This window comes from Salminus brasiliensis, chromosome 1 (assembly GCF_030463535.1).
Source record: "Salminus brasiliensis chromosome 1, fSalBra1.hap2, whole genome shotgun sequence".
NCBI lineage: Eukaryota > Metazoa > Chordata > Actinopteri > Characiformes > Bryconidae > Salminus > Salminus brasiliensis.
Genome location: NC_132878.1, coordinates 16,806,441 through 16,829,216, shown reverse-complemented (window position 1 = coordinate 16,829,216; position 22,776 = coordinate 16,806,441). Strand labels below are relative to the sequence as shown.

Below are 22,776 nucleotides of genomic sequence, written 5' to 3'. Positions count from 1 at the left end.
CAAATGTCCGGATCAGTTGTACCGGACATTACTTAGACTTTATCGTGCCTGCTCCCCTAAGTACAAAGTCCAGGTAATGTCCGAGTGAGCCCATGTGTGAATAAAGCAGGTCATTTTCCTGAGAATTCACAGTGGGCATGTTGATGATAACATTTCCACAGCATATTTTTGTGTCCTGCTGTGCCTCCTGCACGTGCAACACAGGCGCCACCCCTGGCCTAAACCATTCTGGACATTTCCTGTAGTAAGAACGCATCTAACACAGAAAAACTTTTGCTGTCTGCTACATATGTGAAAGGGTGACTTCGGATAATGTACAGACCTGATTCTTCAGACATTTTTCTGAGTTGGTATGTAAAAATATCTCAGATGTAGTCCCAATTTCTACCTTTTCTAACATTAATATAATGTTTATACATTGGCTTCAAAAGATCTGTGAATGAATATGAAATACTAGCCCACATTTCTTATACTGATGTATCCCTAGTATACACTAAAGCCGTAACCTCCATGAATTTAATGCAAGTGTAAAAATGCATGATAAAGACCTTTTATTAAAATGAAATGAACTTTGCAATGTTAACCAATCATTCAGAACCTCTGCTTCGTCCTTTGTTGCTGGCAAGCCTGAATGACTCTATGTCCAGCTCTAGGATGCCCGGCCACATTTCTCCGTGACCTGGATGTGTGGGCCAGTGATAACAGGGTCTGTGCTGACTCCCCTTTTGTTTGGGAGGCATACCAAACCTGACTGTCCTCAGCAGTTCCTTCCCATAACATGACCATTGTCACACCGGGCAGAAAGATCTCAGATTCATGGATTCCGGCGACGTGTCTTGCGCAACAGCAGTCTGATGAGTTGGGGGTGGATTGGCAAAAAAAACAAGACGTCCTGCCAGTAAGCTGAGAGAGAGGGAGAGAGCCGTGCCTCTTGTAAATTGGCAAGAGGGTCAATGGTGGGATTAATTTCGTTGTATTTCAGTGCTGTTCTCCGGGATGGAGCCGGATGAGTTACGAAGGGATATGAGTCACTGAGTGAGAGCAGGGCCGTGTCAGCACTGTGATCCTGAGTGCCGTTACGGAGCCTCTTCTGACTGGATCCGTCTCTCACCAAGCAGGTTAAGACTTCACACACTCTGTAGTAGGGCAAGCAAAGACCTGCCTGATTGCATGTCCGTGAATGCTGCATCCAATGAAGCACTCTGATGGTATACGTTTACACTGAAAAATAAATGTGCCCAAAAACGAAACAATTTTGGTTCCCTAAAGGCCCTGTTAATGACTGATTTAGGACAAATTACTAAACTAGGTTCAGAGAAGGTTGGCTAGCCTGATTAATTGCCCACTAATTTGTAATCTGGAGTCTTGTATGGCTGCAGTGGACGGTTGACAAAGATGGTTCATAGTCAGTGCACAGGTTATTTAAATGCACTGTATGTCCAGAAACCCCTTCTGATTATGAATATGTATTTCGGGAGCGAAAGACCTCCATCCAGTACCTTTGACATGTTTGTGATTCAGAACTACTCGCCCAACACATCGGTACTTGATCTCACTACAGCTCTAGTGGTAGAATGCTATCATCAGTCCACACAGCAATGTTCTGACAGCTAGTGTAAAACAGAAGCTTTTAATGCGGCAAAGGGGGGATTCATTCCCTAATAATAACCTTGACTGACAAGAAACATTGACCTTCTGGACATATAGGGCCCGTTTACACCTGGTTCAACACGTATCTTGAGTAATGTTTCTTGAAATGTATGTGGTAATCCATTCATTCCTTTAGTTTTTTGGTCAAGTCACAAAAAAGAAAGGAGAAAAAGTTCTGCTTATTTGCTCTCTTGATCACCCGAGAATGGGGCCTGTTGTTAGGTTCTGCTTGAAATTGTAATGTAATTTGTTTTGTGATAGTTTGTGGTAGCCTTAAAGTATGCTACAGTACAGTGCAGATTGCCTTTTAGGCTAAGTGGCAGAAATGGGATTTTTATTCATTTGTGCCTGCAAGGTATTAACCTAAGCAGAGTGCTCATTTTCTGACAGATTTTAGACTGCCTTTTGCTGTTGTGTTGACACACTTAGCTCTGTGTTAGCCCTGTGTCCAAATTCCCATCTGAGCCAACAGCTGTGTTGAACATGTATGGACTGTGGTGGAGTGGACCTTGACATTTTTTACTTGTGTGGTGTTTTTTTTCCCCCCTTTTTGGCTGGAACTTGTGGAATCTGCATAGTCTAGACACCAAAGCTCCCTTATGATTCCTATGGGTCTTGGAGACATGAGGGTTTATTTTCAACTAGGGGGGTTGAGAGGCAGGCGTCTCCTGGTAAGATTTGCTGCTCGTCTTGACCAGCTGTTGGGTCGCAGTGGCTCTCAATATCCCTGGACGTGTCACCGGCCCTCTTGTTGCACAGCCTCTGCTGTTGACACTGGATATGGACTGGACTAGGGTTTATCGTCATGGATTCCTTTTGTCTTTTGGAAATGCAGATCAGCCATGTGCATATCTATCTGTCTCGGAGAAAAATGAGAAAGAGTGGGGAACTCCAGTGTATGGCAGCTGCACTAGGTATCGCCCTGTGTCTTGAATGATTTTGATGCTGTTTTTTTATTTTATTTTAGTTACACTGAATTAAACTGTAGACTGGCTTGCCTGTGTAGTGATGTTCTCTCAAATGTAATCTATTGACAGTGCTTTGAGTTTTTCTACCAAAAAATTAAAAAAGTGTCAGTGTCTTGGGCACATCACTATTATAACAACACATTTCCTTTATTTTTTCCATGACTGTACACACATGTATGGTAAAGTGCATTATAAACCAGATAACCACAGGAAAGCGTGTCACTTATCCCCTGCACCCCAAATTCTCCTCTTGCAGAGTGTTCCTGTGGCACCATCAGATTTTTTAAATAGTTAATTCCTGTCTTATCCATGTAGTATTTTTATCATATGCAATTCAGTAGATTAGCTTTCACTTGTATCATTGTGGTTTCCTTTTCAACCTGATTTTATTAAGTGTGGCCTTTTATACTAGCACAGTAATAAGCAGTGTGGTAACATTCTCATTTAGTGTTGTTGAAGGCTTTGAGTCTCCAGAAGCAGGTACAAGAAATGTAAAGGTAAAGGTGCACGTATTTGTCACTGTACAGTGTACACTGTACAGCAAAATGTGTCCTCCGCATTTAACCCATCTGTGGTAGTGAACACACACACACACACAAAGGGCAGTGAGTACACACACCCAGAGCGGTGGGCAGCCAACTCCAGCGCCCGGGGAGCAGAGAGGGTAAAGGGCCCAACAGTGGCAGCTTGCCAAGCCTGGGAATCGAACCCACAACCCTGTTATCGATATCCCGGCGCTCTAACCGCTGAGCCACCACTGCCCCATAATGCTCCTATGGCATCTTACTCTCTCAAGCACGGCAAGAACCAATGGATTCAGGAGACACATGAACTGAGGATCAATCCCCAAAGTTTAATTATAACTGTGTGGAATACAGTTTTACTGAAGTTTTACTGTTGCCTTTTACAGTAATTCCCTAAATCTCAAAAGCAGAGCTGCAATGGAAACATACAGACTAAGCAGCTGTTGTTTCTGTTGATTCTGATTTGTCTGAGCAGCTAATAACGTGAACAGAGCATGTAAATTAAACCACTGCGATCTGAAACCACTGAGCCACGAGAGCCATAAGGTTCCACATCTAGCACTGCAGCGACATGACTCACATGGTGTGTGAATGGAGAGCAGAGTTTTATTAGTGTGAGATGTGAGAGTCTCATATGGACACAGGTGTAAAAAGAGGTTGGTGGTCAAGCCAATCCTTAGAACAGCAGACACTTTTAACTTTTAATGTGTAACAGGATGGAGAAGATACATTTAAAAAGATAAATTGTTTCACTCAACTGCTACATTGCAAATAGGCCGTGTCAAGTTAAGTCACTAAAACAAACGAACAGGCGACTGTCAAAATGTCACTAATACAAACAAACAAACAGCAGACAGTTTTGAAATCATTCGCTGATATAAACGAACAAACAAAGCGCGATATTTAAATAAGATACAATGAACACTTTCAAAATAAAAACTATAATTACTGTCTCGCATCTGTCTCTCTTTCTTTCTTTTTTTATTTTATCCTTTGGTGGTCTGAAAAATCCAAACACTGTGATCTGATCTGAACCATAAGTTTTGTGATCTGTTTCACCGCTAATACATACAATAACTCAAGGTAATTGGCTAATGCTGAGCAAGGGGGAAAAGAGACTCTCATGACCTTGAGATTATGCAGTAGGGTAATTGTAGGTGATGGTACTGGTGTTATAATTTTGTTTGGTAACTAACAGAGGTACCCCTACATGGGAGCTAATGAGCTAACAGCTAACCAGTTCTTTGGCAGCAGAGTTCTCATTCTCTTTTACACAAGATATTTTCTCCTTAGTGGATAATGTGCCAGCATGTAAAGTTGTGAAAAACATTTTTACTGAGCCCATCTAAAATCAGCTAGCAGTTAACGTTTTTTTTTGTCACACTTTTGTCAAGTTAATAACCTGTAATAGTACAAAGTCCAGTGACCTCAAATGGTACAAAGTTAATCAAATGACTGGGGTAAACAACCTTTAAAAAAAAAAATAATAATAAGTAACTGTTCAGTAATATCAGTACATATGTCACATCATCTTTTTTTTTTTTTTGTCTGGTCAGGTTCTGACCACCTGGGAAGCAATTGTTGCAAATTGTTGACACTTGAGCAGGGAAACTGACAAAAGCAGGTGGTCATGACGTAGTGTCCCAAAAACCCTTTGCGTGCACTTTGACCTCACAAACACGAACCCATAAAACCAGGTCTGTTCAGCTCTTGGGTCACTTTCTGCAAGCTCTGCTGACTCTGCCTAGCTCACTTTTCTGCACCGCACTCTCATGCCATCAGGGTTTCTGCTAAGTTTTGTTTTTGCTGAACTGGGACCATGCACGTCAGGTTTAAGCCAGTTCCCGCTGATTGACCATAATCTCTTCCCCTAAAGAGGTTAGCCCGCACCTTTTCTCAAGTGTTGTTAAATTACAGGGCACTTACTCGCTGAAAAATTCACATTGTCCTGGTGTGCTAGGCAGCCACTAAAAGAATAAAGTTTTTGGTTGCTTTAAGACCTTTTGTAAGCCACAAGATTATATCTTTTAGTATTGAAATGTGATTTTCAAAACACATTGAACTTACAGAGGGGTTCACTGGGGTTTTCACTAAAACTTGATATATGTGGTTTGAGAAAATGGCACATGTTAACCCTAGTGAGGGATGACACAGTTTAGAAGGCTGATAGTTTAGTCTCAGTGACCATCTTATTCTAAGACCCTCTGGCACCCGTATACCCATTGAGAAAGATCCACTTTTGTCTGTGCAGAAGTGCAGGCTCTTGAGTAATTCTGCCTGTTTTGAAGGCATAGTTGAACATGGGGCAAGCCACAGCAGTAGAGTCAGGAATGTGACCTCCTATGCATTCCTCTCAAGTCTCTTTCACTCTCTCTCTCTCTCTCTCTCTCTCTCTCTCTCTCTCTCTGTTTCTCTCATTCTCACTCTCCCTCTGTCTCACGCAGCGTAAGAGAGCTTTGTTTGGTGTGACTGTACTGAGTACAGTACTGCAAAAGCTTTGTAATAGTGGTAGTAGCAAAAACTGACTAACAATAGCAAACAGTAAAATAATTATAATAGTAATTAGTAGGGGTGTAATGGTACACAGAATCACGGTTTGGTTTTGGAAAGATGATGTTTTTCACATTCTCATTTCAGGCACCAATTAACTTAAGCTAAGCATTGCATGGCATGTTGCTAACCTCTCTACCATTCCTGATGATCTGAATACTAAGAAGCTTTTTTTTAGAAACTAAACTCTGTCTGATCATTTGTGCTATCGGCATTTCTTTTCACTGGTGTGTGTGACTGTGAAATAATCAGTCTCTGCAGACAAAGAGGATGATTTGGGATTTATTGTACCAGGCAGAATGCAGCAACCATGGAGTTTTACACAGGGATGCGCCTTAAGCACTTTTTACATTTAAGCACTTAAAAAAAAATATATATATAAAGTCTATGCATTTTCCTTTCATGCCTACCATCTGCTGAAGTTGAGATGAATCTGTTTTTTCAGTGTTTAACTGTATAATTTTGGTGAGCTTGTGCCCACTGCAGCCACAGCTTTCTGTTTCTTGCCTGATTGAAGTGGTCTTCTGCAGTTGTAGCCCACCCACCTCAAGGTTCTTCATGTTGTGCATTCTGTGATGTTTTAGAGTTGTATCTGTTACCGTAGCCTTTCTGTCAGCTCAAACCAGTCTACCGTTCCCATCCACAGAATGGATTGCATGCTTTTTCTTTACATCACCACTCTGAGTTAACTCTAGAAACTGCTGTGCTAAAAGGCCAAGGGGATTAGCAGCTGACATCAGCAATCTTGCCACACTCAAAATAATGGTGATACCCCCCATTCTGATAGTTGATGTAAAGATTTTCTGAACCTGCAGGCCCTAATCTGTGTGATTTTTATGCACGGTTCTGCAACCAGATGATTGGCCGAATATATAAATGAATTAATTGAATAAGGTGTAGGTGTTCCTAATAAACTGCTCAGTGAGTGTATATATGTATACACACACACAGACACACGCACACAGAAAAAGGAATGCATTGCCTGAGTCGTCAGTACCACTCAGCAGCACGGCTGTTGTTAGGCTTCGCCCCTATTGAACCCTTTCTTACCTATGATGTGAATTCCAGCCAGTGATAAAAATTCCGTCTAGTCACAGCTTGTTAATGCGAGGCTCTGTCCTTTAGGAATGCTGTGGTTGAAGATTCTTTTAAAATCTGCTCTCAGTTTAAAATGATTCATTTATTTATTTATTGCTTGAATAAGAAACCCTTTTGCTTTAGTTTCTGAACAGATCTTAGTAGTGCCCCATTTGTTGCACTTTTTTGGCTGTGTTGTCATTTTGTGTCCAGACTGTGTTGACGGTGCTCTAAGGTTATTATAATGCATTGCTACAAAACTCTTTCCTGGTTGAAATGAATTGTAGAAATTCACTATGAGTGTTTTGTCAGTGCACTGACTGTCTTTAGACATTAAAGTTCGGTGGCTAGAGTCCAGCAGATATTCACATTGCCAAAGCGTATGACAACCATTTTTTGTTGCAAGAATGTGTGTCAGCATAAATGTCTTCAGGTTCAATACGGTTTTCAGCTCTGAGGTCAAGATTTAATTCGATTATAGATATTTAAATATATCTTGATTTTTACAGAACTCTAATTATATGCTGCACAGACTACTGGTTTGGCTCAGATCTATTTGCCTGTGCCAGTCTTCAAACAAAATAAAGTCCACATTTGCAAGCCCTACAATTTATAAGTGACTTCAGGGAAAAAAATCTCAATGTCATTTGAGCTCACTCCCCTCTTCCCTCCACTCTACTACACTTTAATAGGATGCACTGTGCTCTCAGGACAGAAGGCACCAAGTGGTCTTCAGTACCTCCATAAACCAGTGACCCTGTTTACACCTGGTCACTTCATGCATCTTGAGTATCAGGATATAAACACAGTCAAGACACATTTAAATCAGATACAAATCTGATCACTCAAACCACTTTAGGAGGAAGTCTGACACAAGTGAGTTTGCAGATTCTGTTCCACACAGAAATCGGATTTCAGTCTGAAGTGTAAATGCATGTGGTTAAAATCTCATCAGGATACAATCCAGGTACTAGTCACATGAAGTGACCAGGTGTAAACAGGGTATTTGATGCTTGTCTCTGTCATTACCACTCCAGGCTCAACACTGTCCTGTCAGTCCACCTGCTTCTTTCACTTTAAATTCCAGTTCTGCTTCTCTCAGCTTAACACCACATGCATGTATACAGCTGAAAATACATGTAGTTTAAGCACTTAAAAACCATTTTGTAACATTTTTCATTGTTTGCACCTGAGCTAACGTGTACCTGTACATGCCCTTTTCTCCTGGCAGTTTAATTTGCCTAGTTTAGCTCATTGACAAAATGTTGTTTATCATGCAGAAAGTAAATGAAGGGACCCTTACTAGACACTGAGCGGGGGATCAGCTATACAGTTTTAAATTTCAGTGTTTCGTTCCTTAATTTCCCACTTCTGTAAGAAAACCATTACACCCTGACTTGTTAGATGTGAGGATCAGTGTGTTCAATATGGTCAATACATGGCCGGCAGTGGAAGGATGTTAACTGTCCAGTGTGGCCTGCACCGAGAAGGGTTGTTGTGCCTCAGCTGGTTTTATTTAAGTGTGTGTGTGTGTGTGTGTGTGTGTGTGTGTGTGTGTGTGTGTGTGTGTGTGTGAGTGAGAGCAAGAGCAAGAGCAAGAGGGAGAGCTCAATGCAGCAGCCACTGCCGCCACACACTCTTCTGGCCTCTGCCAAAACAACATCTGCAGGACATCCCACCATTGTCCCCCACATATAAAGGAGCCTAACCCTCTTGTCGCCTCTTATTGCAGTCACATTAGTTACAGTTAAACCAGTGGGTGGCGGATGGCCAAGTGTACTAGTGCGGCACTGGCATAGCACTTGGGGGACATGCCTCTGCCTTGAGCCAGTTTTTAATTTCAGGTTTAAAATGACAGCTGAATGATTTGAGACCCTTCAAAATAAAAGTGTTTTTTTTCTTTTCTTTTTTTCCTTTTCTTCTTTTTTTGGGGGAAAGCATAATATGACCTGGACCAGAATTATCTAAAACACAATGATCTGGTCTTATTTTTTGCAGTTGCTATGCACAGTCCAGTGGAATAATGTGATCTCAATGTATATCTCACTTATATAGCACTCTTAAAAATTGTGCTGGGTGAGTAGTTCTTTGAGCCGTGCTATAGAAAAACCTTTTTTGGCTCCATGAAGAACCATGTTTGTTACAGACAAACTTTTAGTTCAAGAGATGGTTCTTAAAACCTTTAAAAGATTCTTCACATTCTCTATTATATTATAAATGATGGTTCTGTATGGAACCAAAGGTGGGTCTTCAATGGCATTGCTCAAATACCCTTATGTGGACCTCTTTTTTTTAGAAGTATACTTTAAATATTTAAACGTTGATGCCAATATAGTTTGTGGTTAATTAGCACTGGTTAATTTCTTATATGTATTGTTTTTTTGTTTGTTTTTTTATTTTTTATAACAGACCTATTTCTGCTTGCTTGGCAGAATGTGATCACAGAAAACGCATTCCGTTCCCACTTGTGATAAATGTGGACGAGGTCTGTCCCTGACCCTAACCAAATGTTAACGTGTTTTTGGTGATCGGATCACGTTCGAATCTCACCTGTCCGCATGAAAAGCCAGGTGTGAGCACCCCCAAAATAAATTGATTGGATCAGATCACAAGGCACCAGAATGATTCCATAGTTTGTAAATATATATTCGGTGCCTTTACAGACTCCGATCATTTCATGGGTTTTATGCGCATATGACCAAGGGCCCAAGCCACTAGGGGACCCCTGTGAGCAATATGGCAACTCCTTAGACAAAAAGAAAAAGGCTGACTTAATTTCAAAATCCTGGCACTCTTCACGTCATTCCTGAGGGTCTGCATCCTTATGTCCTCCCCTCACTGCTCAGTCAAGTTTTTTTTGCAGCCGGACCATTCAATGGCTTTCTTCCAAAATTTTGAAATATGTAGGATTGTGACTGTCAGCAGAAAACGATAACCTTCGTAGTGACATATCCAAGAGGAGAATTTGCAAAACATGTTGTTAGGCAACTTGCTATTTTTTATGCAGCCAAAAACATTCTCTCTAAGGGGAAAAAACATGTTTAGCAGTGATGTGTCCAACACTGTGGTCAGTCTTCTGCCTGCATAGCCTGAATGTAACTAGCTCTGAGAGCATAACTTTGACCATCACAACATGGTAGCTAGGTAGAGGCCCACCAGATGCGTGTTTCCGTTTTTTTTTTTTAGCTAACTTGATGTAGCTGATGTGTTCATTGAGTCTTGACTCCTTTGGACAAATGTGAGGCAGCTGAAGATTTATCCATAAACCTTCTACCAGTATTTACAGTCCAGTTTGCTGCTGTCCATAGCAGAGTGTTTCGAGTCTTCCACACTCTTGTCATGTTCTGCTGATCGTTGTGTTGTGATGCTTTTGACTAACAGGGGTCCTGCGTGACTGCCCGTCGCTCTGACCTTACCTTTGTTCTCCATGACTCTCTTAATATGTCCCATATGATTGTGGGTCTGTTTGGTTTTGTTATGTCATTCACACATTGAACTGGAAACACTGGTCTTTGAAGACGGATTCTCTTTCTCTAATATGTCAACTGGACCATCTGGGCAAGTGAATGGAGAATATGAGCATCAAGAAAATCTCTGATGTAGTGTCTGCTTTGGACCATGTGCTATGGTTTCATGGCAGGATGAATAGGGCACATTATTTCCCATATGTTTGTCTTGGTTAGGGTGATTGTATATCATGTGTTTCCCCAGAAGTTCTCAGCTACAGCTGACACATTTGTCGTCTTCAGCATCCTTAAAATATTTCAGTGCTGCTACTTATCAGCTGAGTGGTTTGCATGCCATTCCCTGCTGCTTTGCCATCAGTGGCTGGAGTCCAAGAGAGCACAATTGTCTGTGCTCTCTCCGGGTGGGTTAGATGGTATACTCTTTCCTGATATTGGCCGGCACAAACGTCTTGGCTGGTGCGGTGGAGCTGGGGAACCGGTGCTGTCCCCAGAGTGTGGCAGTCCCGCAATGCTGCATCGTCGGCAGTGGCTGGCTTCACATGTATTGGAGGAGATGTGTTAAGTCCTTACACTCCTAGTGTCGGGAGCATTGCTATTTCAAGGGGTGGGTTACGTGGTAGTACCAAATTGCAAGAAAAGGGAAGAAATTTGACATAATTCATTAGAAATATGAAGTTTAAGTATAAGAATGGGTGCAGTTGCATCGATTGAATGTTGATTAGTTTCAAATAATTGCTCAGCCATACTCCCTAGAGTGCTTGCCATGCTGTTCTGTTTTCTCTTGCATCAAACAAGGCCATAGTCTCTTGGTTTGTTCCTCAAAGCTTTTTAGCTTGTCCTGATATCATGATTGAATTTTTAATATTGCAGGAAATCCGAGGGACCTGGACACTTACAAAAACTGTCAGAAATTATACTATATCACACCGTGAAATACAGCCATATGGCTATTTGCCCTACCTCTAGTGCTACTGGTTTAGGGTGTTACATGCATGGAATTTTAACAGTACTACATTGTCTTTAACCTTGGCACTTGAGGAATGAAGTTCAGTTTGTCCACAGTTGTCAGCTCCGAATCGATTACCACCTCCCACTCAACTCTTCTCTCATTGCACGTGCTCTGGAACTCGAAACGCAAGCCAAGCACAGGCCCGAAAGCCCCAGACACCCAGACGGAATTCTCCAGAGGACCCTGGATAAACACTGTGGAATAGCTGGGCTGGTTGTCTGGGGCTCAGGGCTTGCAAGCCATTTTTTTGTGGTGGTACTGCTGGGGTGAAGTGATGGAATGAACCTGGTGCATAGTTTCGTGTATATTAGCCACAGCTGGGCCTCCACTTTTCTACCATCGTATTAACATGCTTGAGTCAATACCTTGTCTCTCCCTGACCAAATTGGGTAGGCTGAGTGTCGGAGTTGAGGCTAGCTGACATTTTTGACATTGTAAGGTGGTGTGGTGTTTCATCTTCTAGGGGCTCTCTATACAAGTATTTATGTGTGTGTGTGTGTGTTCTTTTTCTTTTTTTTTTTGTCTTTATACTTTCCTATTTGTGCTAAAAAGTGATCTCAGTCGTGCTGCAATGTCCCAGAGGCTTCTTGCACCTGGCTCACATTTCCCTTCTCCAGTGAGGTTGAACTTGCTGCAAGCTGATGGAGGAACCCTGCAGACTTTCCAATTTGGGGAAATTCTTCACGTTTTAAAGGAATATCTAGTTGTGTAGGCCACTTAAGCAAGCAGGTCATGGGCCTTCATTTGCTTGTGCCCTAGGGTTTGGAAAAAGAAGTGAGCTAAGGAGGTTAAAAAAAAAAAAAGCCTTGGGTGGGAGGGGGGGCAAGAGCACATACTGTGTACGTCAGCTAACTGTTAACATACTGAGAGTGGGATTATATAAATCGCAATGGAGTGATTCTCCTATGAGCTCATCACTAAACAATGTGCTTCATGTTTCTCCATCTGCAACTTCACCCCCCCCCCTTTTCTAAACCTTGCCTCTCTTCGTTCACTTTGCCTGGTCGGGCTAAGTTTCCAAGCGGACCAAATTGCTTATAGGTGGCACTGAAAGTTGAAGGTTTTCATTTTTTCTTGGTTAATTTATGCACTTAATGCCCATAATTGTGTAAAACGTTATTGAGCTGCATGTAGAGCGTTGAAGTTTCTCCAGAGATTGCTCGCGAAAGCAGGCTCATTCTCTGTTTAAATAACTGGGCCTTGACATAAGCTATCCGTCACAGACATATGAGTCCAAAACAGTACGTTTGTGAAATTGCTTTCTTCTCAACTTTTCAAGACGCTTTCTAATTTTATTCAAAAGTTACAAAACCTAAATATTTCACTAACGAATCGTGAAAGATTTTGTGCAGTTTACTTGGTTTAGCCCTCAGACCGACTGACCTTTTTTGGTATGCAGAACTTGCTTTTCTTGCATTGCTTTTGAACTGAGATCAGTTCTACTGTTAATGAACCAGGGAGATTTGAATACCATCAAGCCCCTCTTTGCAGCGTAGGTGGTACGGCTCATTTCATACCTCCGTTCTCTTCTCATTCCGTTGGCCGGACTACAGAGGTGGAATTGTATCATTGTCACATTTTCAGTCATTTTCGCTCTCTTATGACTGGAAAGTCGAGACAACATATTGGCTGGCCAGTACGCCTCTGGGCTTGAGAGCTGCCTGGGTTCCCGCCTGTCTGGAGACACCAGTTGACTGGTGTAGAGACTGGTGATGTCAGCTCCAGACACTGTCCCAGAGAAACGCTAATGCCCCTTTTCCACATGCTCATGGACGAAAAAAGACCGAAAGCTTAAAGCCTGCGTTCACTCGGAGCTGCACCTTCTGCAGAGCTGCACAGTGTTATTTGCTCTGGCTCTAAATGCAAACTTCTGTTTTGGGTTCTGGTGATATTTGTAACTCCTTTTTGATACTGCATAGCTACAACTATTATCACTATTTCACATCAAACCAGAGGTGGGGGCCTCGGGACCTGGAGGAACGAATTCCTGCACAGTTTCGTCCCTTTTCTCCTCAATAACGTCTGATTCAACTGGACCTGTTCGTTGCCAGGTTTAATAGATGTGGAAATCAGCAAACTGTGCCGTACTCTGGTTTTAAGTTCCCCACACCTGTTGTAAACTGTCTCACATTTTTAAGATTGTGAAGTTTAAAAAAAAAAACAGTAATGGTTAAGCTCTGATGGCATCCACCTAAATACTATCACTCATTTAAAGGCGCTTCACCAGAGTTTCCTCATAGTTCGCTAGCTCTCTGGTCTGTTTTTGCTCTGGGGAAGAGGAAGAAGAAGAAAAAAAAAAAGAAAGAAAGAAAATCAGGTGTTTGTACTCAGCCCAGGCTCTGTATATGAGAATCCAACAAAGTGGTCCTGACTGACAAACACAACATTGTTGCAGCCAATCGGCAGCAGGGGCTTTTCTTGCTTGTGCACAGGAAGGGGAGGTACAAGGGCAAAGACCTGTGTAGGCATTGGTGAGCTGTTTGGACAATGGAGAGACCTCGTAATGTTGAAAGACATGAAAAGACTTTTGTCTTGTCTTGTTTTGTGTTGTTTGTGAATGTTTATGATCAATAATCACAGCTGGTTTGCTTATCAGCTTGCTAACCCACAATGTGCATGAATTTAGGAAAGGGGTATGGGTTGTTTTGCCATTGAGAGTGGCTGTTTTCCAGTTGTTGTATCGTATTGCCAGTAGAATAGGACTCTCTGGAGCAGATAAACATGGATGTATTGGCACCATGCCTAATGCCATGCATGGGGTAGAGGGGTATAAACCCCTCAGCATTGAACTGTGAAGCAGTGGAACTGTTTTCTCTGGAAGGCTGGTGACTCCATCCAGTACTTTTGGAATGAGTTGGAGATGAGAGAGGGTGGTGATTATTCAACATCCTGCTCTTGTCGCTGAATGCAATCAAATCCTCACAACAATGCTCCAAAATATTAGCCTTACCTAGATAGTAGAGGCAGTTACTCCAACATACGCAACTCTTTTTATTATTATTATTATTATTATTATTAATAGCCTTTATTGTATAAGAAACTATGACTGAGCAGGTGTCCCAATACTTTAGTCTGTATAGTATATTTTTAATAAAGCTGAATGCAATCAAATCCTCACAGCAATGCTGCAAAATATTAGAAAGCTTTACCTAGACAGTAGAGGCAGTTACTCCAACAAACGCAGGATAAACTTTTTTTATTATTATTATTAATAGCCTTGATTGCATAATAAACTGTGACTGAGCAGGTGTCCCAATACTGTATAGTATGTTTTTAATAAAGCTGAACAGCTCTCCAATTTTTATTTTGCGTAAATCATTTATCCAGCTTCTTTAGTTCCTAAAACGGCCTGTTGCCTAGTAAGCTCAGCTCTTCAAACAAAACAAAAAGGAAGAATGCTTGTCATGACACTTCACAGCACACTTGGCTGCCACAGCTCCAGGCGCCATTCTTTGAAGCTGTAAACATTTCAGAATAGCGCGAGAGACCAACTATATGAGCGAGAAGGAGGGAGAGAAGTGGAGATGGGGGTTGTGGGGGAGGGGAGGGGCCTTCCACAAAGCGCCTTGTGACTCTCCAGCAGGAGCAACAAAGGCAGGTTTCTGCTGTAGGCTTTTCATAGCACATCATTCTCCCCAACTCTGATTTGTAGTGGTAGTTCAGTGGAGAGTCTGCCTCGGCGTTCCTCTCTGTTGATGTGTGCGTGTTTGAGAGTTTGTGTGTGGTGTGTGTGCGTGGTTCTGTTTGTATGTGTGTTTTAGGGGTGGTGGGGGGGAGGTGGGAGGATCCAGCCAGCTGATGTCATTCAGTCCAGCAGGCAGCGCCTGAAAGGGGCCCTTTGTTGGCAGAGAGCAGCACGAGCACTCGGCTTCTCCCGCTATCACACTCGCAAGACACAGGACAGCAGGATGGCAGGATCGAGAGAGCACCTCTTTATGTGAGGCTGTTAGATTTGGTCCTCGACAGAGTCTCTGGGACGAGTTGTCAGCGTTTGGATGGGTATTTTTCCCAGGGAGAGAGCGATCGAGCGAGAGTGGACCAGGGAAAAAAATGGAGCCTCTTGGACTGGAAACTCGGTAGTACGGAGTCATAAAGTGGATGCAGCTGTGGAGTTTTGGGATGTGGATATCTGCCTTTTTCGTTTGAAAGTTGATACCTGCGTTTGTCTCCAAAGCTCCAAGGCACCGCTGAACAACTTCTAAAACTTTTGATCAACTGTTCACCAACTTTTGGATGACCAGTCACCAAGTCGTGTAACTCGAGGAAAGACTGGACTTTTTCTTGAAAGTGGAAGCGTAAAAAAGCAAATGAAAATGTTGGAGATCTGTTTGAAATTGGTGGGGTGTAAATCTAAAAAAGGCCTCTCGTCCTCCTCCAGCTATTACTTCGAAGGTAAGAGTTTGAGATTGTGTTGGACCAGCTGCAGAAAGCTAGCATGGCTTTGTGTCTGTTTGGAGGGTGGCTGGGGAAGGGAGGAGGGGTGGCAGGGAAGTGTAGATTTTTGAGAAGAGGAATCTCTGTTACAGAGGAGGGGAGACGGAACAAGATCCAAAAGCATAGACAAAGAAGCAGAGGTGGGAAACTCGAGTTTATGGTCTTGCGAAAATCACAGGCTTTCGGCCTCACTTCGAGGCCTCAGAGCTCTCTCCTCAGCCTGGCCGTTAGGAAAGTGGAGGGGGGGGGGGGGGGGCGAGCAAAGCCAGACACTCTGGCTCGCAGCAAAAGAAAGGGAGGAAAAAAAGTGAGGGAGGAGAGAATACAAGGAAATCTGACTCCCGGTTAACTGCTTGTATAGGTTCATTTTTTTTAAAGAAACATTGTGTGTGTTTAGAAATCCACGCTCACGTGTGTAGGTTTCCCAGTCTTTATAAAAATTGCTGTTTACTTGTTCTATGAAGGGGAAAATGTAATGTTTCATGGAAATGAAGCAATAGAGGGAAGTTTCTGAAGGAGTTGAATCAGTACAACCACATTGTCTGTTTTGGTAATAATGATAGTCCTACTGATCATCAGGCTTACAGTAGAACTGTGCTAATGTGCTATGATGACTTGTACAACAAAATGAAGGCGATAGATGGATTGATAGCTTTGTAGGAAAGTAAAATCCAGCTTTTTGCTGTTAACTTGGGGAATCAAAGCCAATGCACAGTGTATCATGCACTAAGTATTAAATGTTCAGTATTTATTTAAAGAAAAAACAGTTAAGCAAACAACTCTGTACTCTTCCTTTGAATACTTTCTATTCTTTCAATTAGGGATGGACCAAATGGCAAAACAAACCCAAAAAACAATTTTACGTTTTCTCGATGCACAACATGTACAATAGTATTTTGACACGCAATTACTTGTGACATACTTTGACATACTTTAAAAATGCTGTCTTGGTTTAATGGTTTTTGTTACAGACAAAGCACTACATCCAATTACACTAGCTTTGCGTTCACAATGGCCGCTGCAGTTCTGGAAGGAAGATGCACAACACCCTCAGACATGTTACATGAATGATTGAATGATCAGTTTTCATTGATAAGGAGTTTTACAGTTCCCCTGACCCAGATTAAGACTAAGCCTAGACTTAAACAGTTTCCAGTGGTGAGCATTGACACTGCAGTTTAGTTCAAAACCAGGCCTCATCAATATCCAGGAAACTACCACTTGATGTTCAAACAATGATGGGTGTGGATTTCTCTTTTGCATAGCTTTGTTTTGTATTGAACATTGATCCTATGCTTGGCATCAGTATCAAATTGGAAAATGCTTAGAATCAACTTTTATGTCCCCTGTTTTTCCAAGAACTGTGAAATCGGTCATGTTCTGGGTGACACTTGCTTATAAACATCAGCCATTTGTGTAAGTTCTTGTGTCCTTTTTCTCCATGTTAGCATGAGATTAGTCTTGGTTCATGCTTCACTCTCACTAATCTTATGAATGTCGAGAGTGTTCCTTATGGCTGGGCTCATTTTTGGCATTCTCCCTCCAGCTCCTCACGAGAGATTTGCTGTCCTCCTTCCTGCTTCTTGCCTTTACTGAGTTTCCACCACCATCTCTTACACTCTTCTCCTTTGGCCTGTTATGCTTAATGGTTGAGGTTGTGGTAACTCCACACTCATTTAGGAGATAATTGGTTCGTCATGTGGTCACTGGTGCTTTGTCTTGTGTCTCCTTTCATACAACTAGGACAAAAGCAAATACTTATTAGGCAAAATGCAAGAGACCTGGATATGAAAAGAACCCCACTAAAATGCGAGAATGTCCAGTCCCCCACTATTTTTCTTCAACTGTTGCCTAACAGGAGGATCACAGCCAGTTCTCGCTCATTTGTTTATCTTGTGCTGTCACTGCCTCATTTCTGTGCCAGACAAGACGCCCCCTTAAAGGCTCATCTTACAAATAAAACTGTTTTTCAAGATGCAGGTCCATCAGATGACGTCTCCTTTAGCTTGCTGTATTCAGTCCCTGGAATTGAACAACTCTGGGATATAAAACTGCTGACTTTTATTAGAATGATCAGGAACCTCAGGTTGCTCAGCTGTGTTAATTACGTTTTTGTAAAGAATAGTTGGAAGAACAGGCTTTTGTAATTGTGCACTATGTATAATAAATATTCATATACTGTCCTAATTCTAAGCCTTTGAAGTGTTCAGAGGTCAGAATACATTATATCAAACTATGCATGGTGAAGAAGCACAAGCACAAGGTTTGAAATCTACAGAAAAGCTTCAGGTTCATAAGCTCGCAGATGAGGAAATTCTTTTTTGGGTGCTTGAAACCAGAACTGACACTTTCTTGAGCATGTTAGGAATGTGTGATGACACATGCCGGACCTGAGGCGTTGTGTATAGGCTACATATTCAGTGTGGTCACTGGATATACAAGGGGACAGAACACGTGGGGACGGCAGAGCAGAAAGTTGGCTGTGCAGAATGAAATCACTGTGTTGGCTGTGCTTTTTCTCACCGAGGAATTTCATCATTTCCCTTATCAGGCAAAGGAAGAAAATGAGTTATGTAAGGGCAGAGGAGTTGGGAAAGAACTTGAGTTATAACTAATGAGGGATTTGTCTTGTCATCCTTTTGTTTCACGGGTCGCTTGAAGGTCACACCATTTCCTAATCGAATTAACCCTTTAAAACACAGACACATAGTTATGATTATCATTCAGTACCTCGAATGAATGATTTGGTAATTACTCTGAAACTGATGTTCTGCAATGACAAGTGTGAGGAATTTAGTTATTATAGTGGTTAGTTGAATTGATAATGTAAGCACCTGCAGGTTTCCTTTATTTATACTCATACTCATTTGAAAAGCAAATATTGCTATAATATTTCAAACATAGTAAATTATAGAGTAATGTATTTCAGTACTTTTTGCAATAGTGCAATTTAAAACTCTAGTTGACAACTCTTGTTGTCAGACCAGATTTGAGGTTTGATTCTGCCAAGAACAAAAAGCTGAGGCTGCAGTGGGCACAGCCTCACCAGAACTGGCCAGTTGGAGGCTGGAAAACTGTAGCCTAGCCTGGTACAGCTTGTACGGCAAGAATATAAGAATTTGTGGAGCAAACCTGCCTTGTGTTAACAGTCCAGGCAGGTGGAGGTGGTGTAATGGAGTAGGGAATGCTATCTTAGCCTGCCGTGGGCTCTGTTAATGCCAATTAATCATAGCTTGAATGGCACAGCCTATCTGAGTATTGTCGTCGACCCTGTGCATCTGTTTATGTTAATCTATCTGTCGTTTGGCTAATGGCTAATTCCAGCATGAAAATGCACCATGTTACAAAGCAAAGGTCGCTTTGAAACTGGTGTCATTAACATGCCAATGAGTTTAGTGTTCTTCAACGGCCTTCCCAGTCACCGGATCTGAATTTAGTGGAATCCTTTTGGGACGTGGTAGAATGAGAGTCACAGCATGAGAGTTCTTCTGAAAAATCTGCTGGAATTGTGTGATGTAATGCTGTCAACATGGACCAGAATCTCAGGACCAGAAGGAATGTTTCCAACATGCAATTCATGCCACGAAGCATTGGGGCTGATTTGAGAGCAAAGGGAGGCCCTGCACAGTACTAGTGTAGTCTTCCTAATAAAGTGTTTGTGTAGGTTCATGTATATGTACATCATGTCACTGTTTGTGATTTTTGTTTTTCTTTTGCGCTTTTCTGATTTGCAGAAGCTCTTCAGCGGCCAGATTTTGAGTCCCCTGGTCTGTCTGAGGCGGCACGCTGGAACTCCAAAGAGAACCTGTTGGCGGGGCCCAGTGAAAATGACCCTAATCTGTTTGTAGCACTGTATGACTTTGTGGCAAGTGGTGACAACACACTCAGCATAACTAAAGGTAAGCCATCAGAACATTCAGTATATTTCATTCCTTTCAAGTGCAAAGTAAGTTAATAAGTAGCGAGATCAGTTAACACCGCCAACATTGAGTCAAGTTTGTTTTATCCGTGATTAATCAGAAACAAATCTGTGTTCCACAGAGAAATGAACACATTTAATGTCTCCTGTTTACACAGCTATATAGATGATATGCTAGCAGTCATTAAGAGTAATCATTAACAGTAGTACATATTAATCAAATAGCAAAGTGAATAATTAACTTGTCTAATTGTACTCTTGGTTACACTTTGACACTGGACATATCTTGGATGTACAGAAAATCTGATTCTGGGTATTCCTGCATATAAGCAGAAATACATAGCTTTCCTTACTGAAATCAAAACCGTAGTCATTTACTAGTCGAACAGCAATGCTAATGTCAGATCAGTGTAAAAGAGCCATTAGTCTGCTATAGTGTTGGAACTGAGAGGCCTAGCATGTCCTCTCAGGGGAGCAAAATGACGCTGCTGCCTGGAAATCCACATATTTGCTTCGCATTCTCTATCTCCCCTCCGCTTCCTTTATCTAGCGCAGCACGTGACTTCTTTCCACTTGACTTTTTGAAAAACAGTAGTGTTTCTGCTAGGCTAGGCAAAGCTTTTCATATTGTGTACAGTTCATACTTGATTTAGACTTAGATGAAATGGCTTTCTGCTAGTATATCTCATAAGTGTTTTAGTAAATTTTAGTAATTTGCTACCACCGCCCCCCTCCCTACAATAATCCCCAGCATTTTTCTCATTTTCCCTAAGGTTCACATACAGTGCTGAGAGAGTATTTGCTCCTTCTCGATTTCCTTTGTTACTGGACATTTCTCACCATGAATGCTTTTAGATCTTTAGATTCAACAAACTATAACTTTTTTAAACGAAGAGAATCTTGTTAAACACATTTAAAAACGTTTTATTCGTTTTGATTAGTCACTGTTATGGATTTATTTAAGGAGCAGAGTTCTCCAACAAATGAGGACAGCATTTGGAAAAAGTAACTGTACTCTTAGAATGGCAACTTTACAGGAGGAGGAAAAACATTGAAATATTCAATAAAAGTCAATGTAAAAATATATTTTAATGACTCAAATTATGTGGAGAGGAAAAAAGTGAAAAAAGGCAAAAATGGAGCTGTTCAGTGTTTAACATTACTTCAAATGCTCTAATTTGAAAATTTAGAGCAGTTTTCTATGCTTTGCTTATTGTGATACCAAAGTAACAGTTCCATGAGATTAAAACCTTCTACCACCGGATGAGTTAGCAGACTGTAATGTGAACCGCAATAACCTTGCAGTGACGCATGGAAAAACCTGTGCGTCGTGGTTAAAGCAATCGTGATGCAATTCAGAGGATTCTAGTGTTCAAGAGTCACTGCCTTACCAAGGCATACTGATCATTTACTCACCATGAGTTTGTTCTAGTCATTTCAGGATGTTGTTATATGAGCCAAGTGTAAATGTGTGTCTCTTTTTTGGGAGTTTTTGTTTGGTCAAGAAGGGCTCACATTTGAATGGAGATAGCAGTCTGTAGCAGAATGGAATATCTGTGAACAAAAATGGTAATGAATGGCAGGTGGCATTTAAATGAGAAAATCGGTAGCAAGCAGGGGAAAAAGTAGTAGTCTATTAATTGTTACAAATCTCAAAAGTTAAAATTGAAGCTGGAGGTTGTGGCAGAACAAAAGACTCTCACTAAGCTGCCCTCTTTTGGACAATATCTCACACCCCCTGCACTCAAAACTGGAGAACAGATGAACATACAGATTGATACAGCTTTGTTGTGTTAAAGAGCACAAAGTGAGGTCATTCTCAACCATTGCAATAAGACTCCCTGTGAGTAAGTGAGTCTCCCTGTACAATGTTAAAATGACACGATCTTTGAGGAGCTTTTGGATGTTCTTCAGTGAAACTGAAGAACCTCCTAAAGTTCCTTAAGGATCTTGTCCTTAAGGAACTGAATTACACTGTGCACTGTGCTGAATTACACTGTACAGCTCAGTGTAAACATTATCTTGACACACGCTGTGCTGCATTCCTGTTAATATCATCACACTTAAGAGTTTTGACTCTCGCTGTCATTATATACTGTAGGCTGGCAATATTGCTGCTATTCTCAGTAGTAATAGTCACTGTATGTAATAATCCTGTACGTTTTTTTAAAAAGCTGCAGGAGGAATCAGCTTGTTTTATAATGCCACGTAATGCATTGTTGCAATGCTCTGGCTTCTCAGGGGAAAAGCTGCGTGTGCTGGGCTACAATCACAATGGGGAGTGGTGCGAGGCGCAAACCAAGAATGGCCAGGGCTGGGTGCCCAGCAACTATATCACACCGGTGAATAGCCTGGAGAAGCACAGCTGGTACCATGGACCTGTGTCACGCAATGCTGCCGAGTACCTGCTCAGCAGTGGCATCAACGGCAGCTTCCTAGTGCGGGAGAGCGAGAGCAGCCCCGGTCAGAGGTCCATCTCGCTGCGCTATGAAGGCAGAGTCTACCACTACCGCATCAACACAGCCTCTGATGGCAAGGTGAGAGTATACTGTGGCCTGCAAAGGTTTAAGCATCCCTGGTTAAAGGTCCTGTTACTGTAAATAATGAAGTGAGTAGAACATTTAAATGAATCTCTAAAAGGCATTAAGCTTCATTAGCTTGTTAGCTTGCAAATCTCATCAAACTCTTTAAAATGTTACTCTACAGTCAGCAGCCTTGGGCTCCTCTCTGCAGCTGTCTAGAAAAGGCTGTAAGAAGATAGCAAAGCGTTTTCTCATTTTGTTATGGAATTAAAAAAATGTATTTATGGCAGTTAACAGAAATGGTGGTAGTCAAGCTGAGGTCTGGAGGACCAAGAAAACCTTCAGAGAGAGACAGTTGCCCCCTTGAAGACCTGTAGCAAGATTTATTAAACTCTGTAGATGAGGTGCACTGTTCTACTGTGCAGCGACACCTGCACAAATATGACCTTTTGGAAAGAGCTATGAGAAGAAAACCATACGGGCATTCTCATCACAAAATTCAGCATCAGAAGTTTTCAAAAGAACATCTAAACAAGTTTGTTTAGTGTTTAGTTAGTTTTCAGTTATTTAGAATTTTTTTTACAGGCTCTGCATGGTATGTTGCTCTTAAATTGAGCTTATTTTCATTGTTTGGCAATTGTTTTGGACATACTTTT

The 22,776-nt window shown here is 41.7% G+C and overlaps 1 protein-coding gene across 2 annotated transcripts in view; it reads left to right on the top strand.

The window, feature by feature from the left end:
• Nucleotides 1-22,776, top strand: part of abl1 (c-abl oncogene 1, non-receptor tyrosine kinase) — a 33,144-nt gene that overhangs the window by 3,691 nt on the left and 6,677 nt on the right. Inside the window, exons 1-3 of one of the 2 annotated variants that reach the window (XM_072673495.1) lie at nucleotides 15,055-15,637; nucleotides 19,414-19,578; nucleotides 21,840-22,135. In XM_072673495.1, coding sequence (XP_072529596.1) covers nucleotides 15,553-15,637; nucleotides 19,414-19,578; nucleotides 21,840-22,135 — 546 coding nt within the window. In that variant the 5' untranslated portion in view covers nucleotides 15,055-15,552. Of the gene's footprint in view, nucleotides 1-15,054; nucleotides 15,638-19,413; nucleotides 19,579-21,839; nucleotides 22,136-22,776 lie in introns of those variants that run through there. The other variant, XM_072673489.1, reaches the window with a different exon arrangement.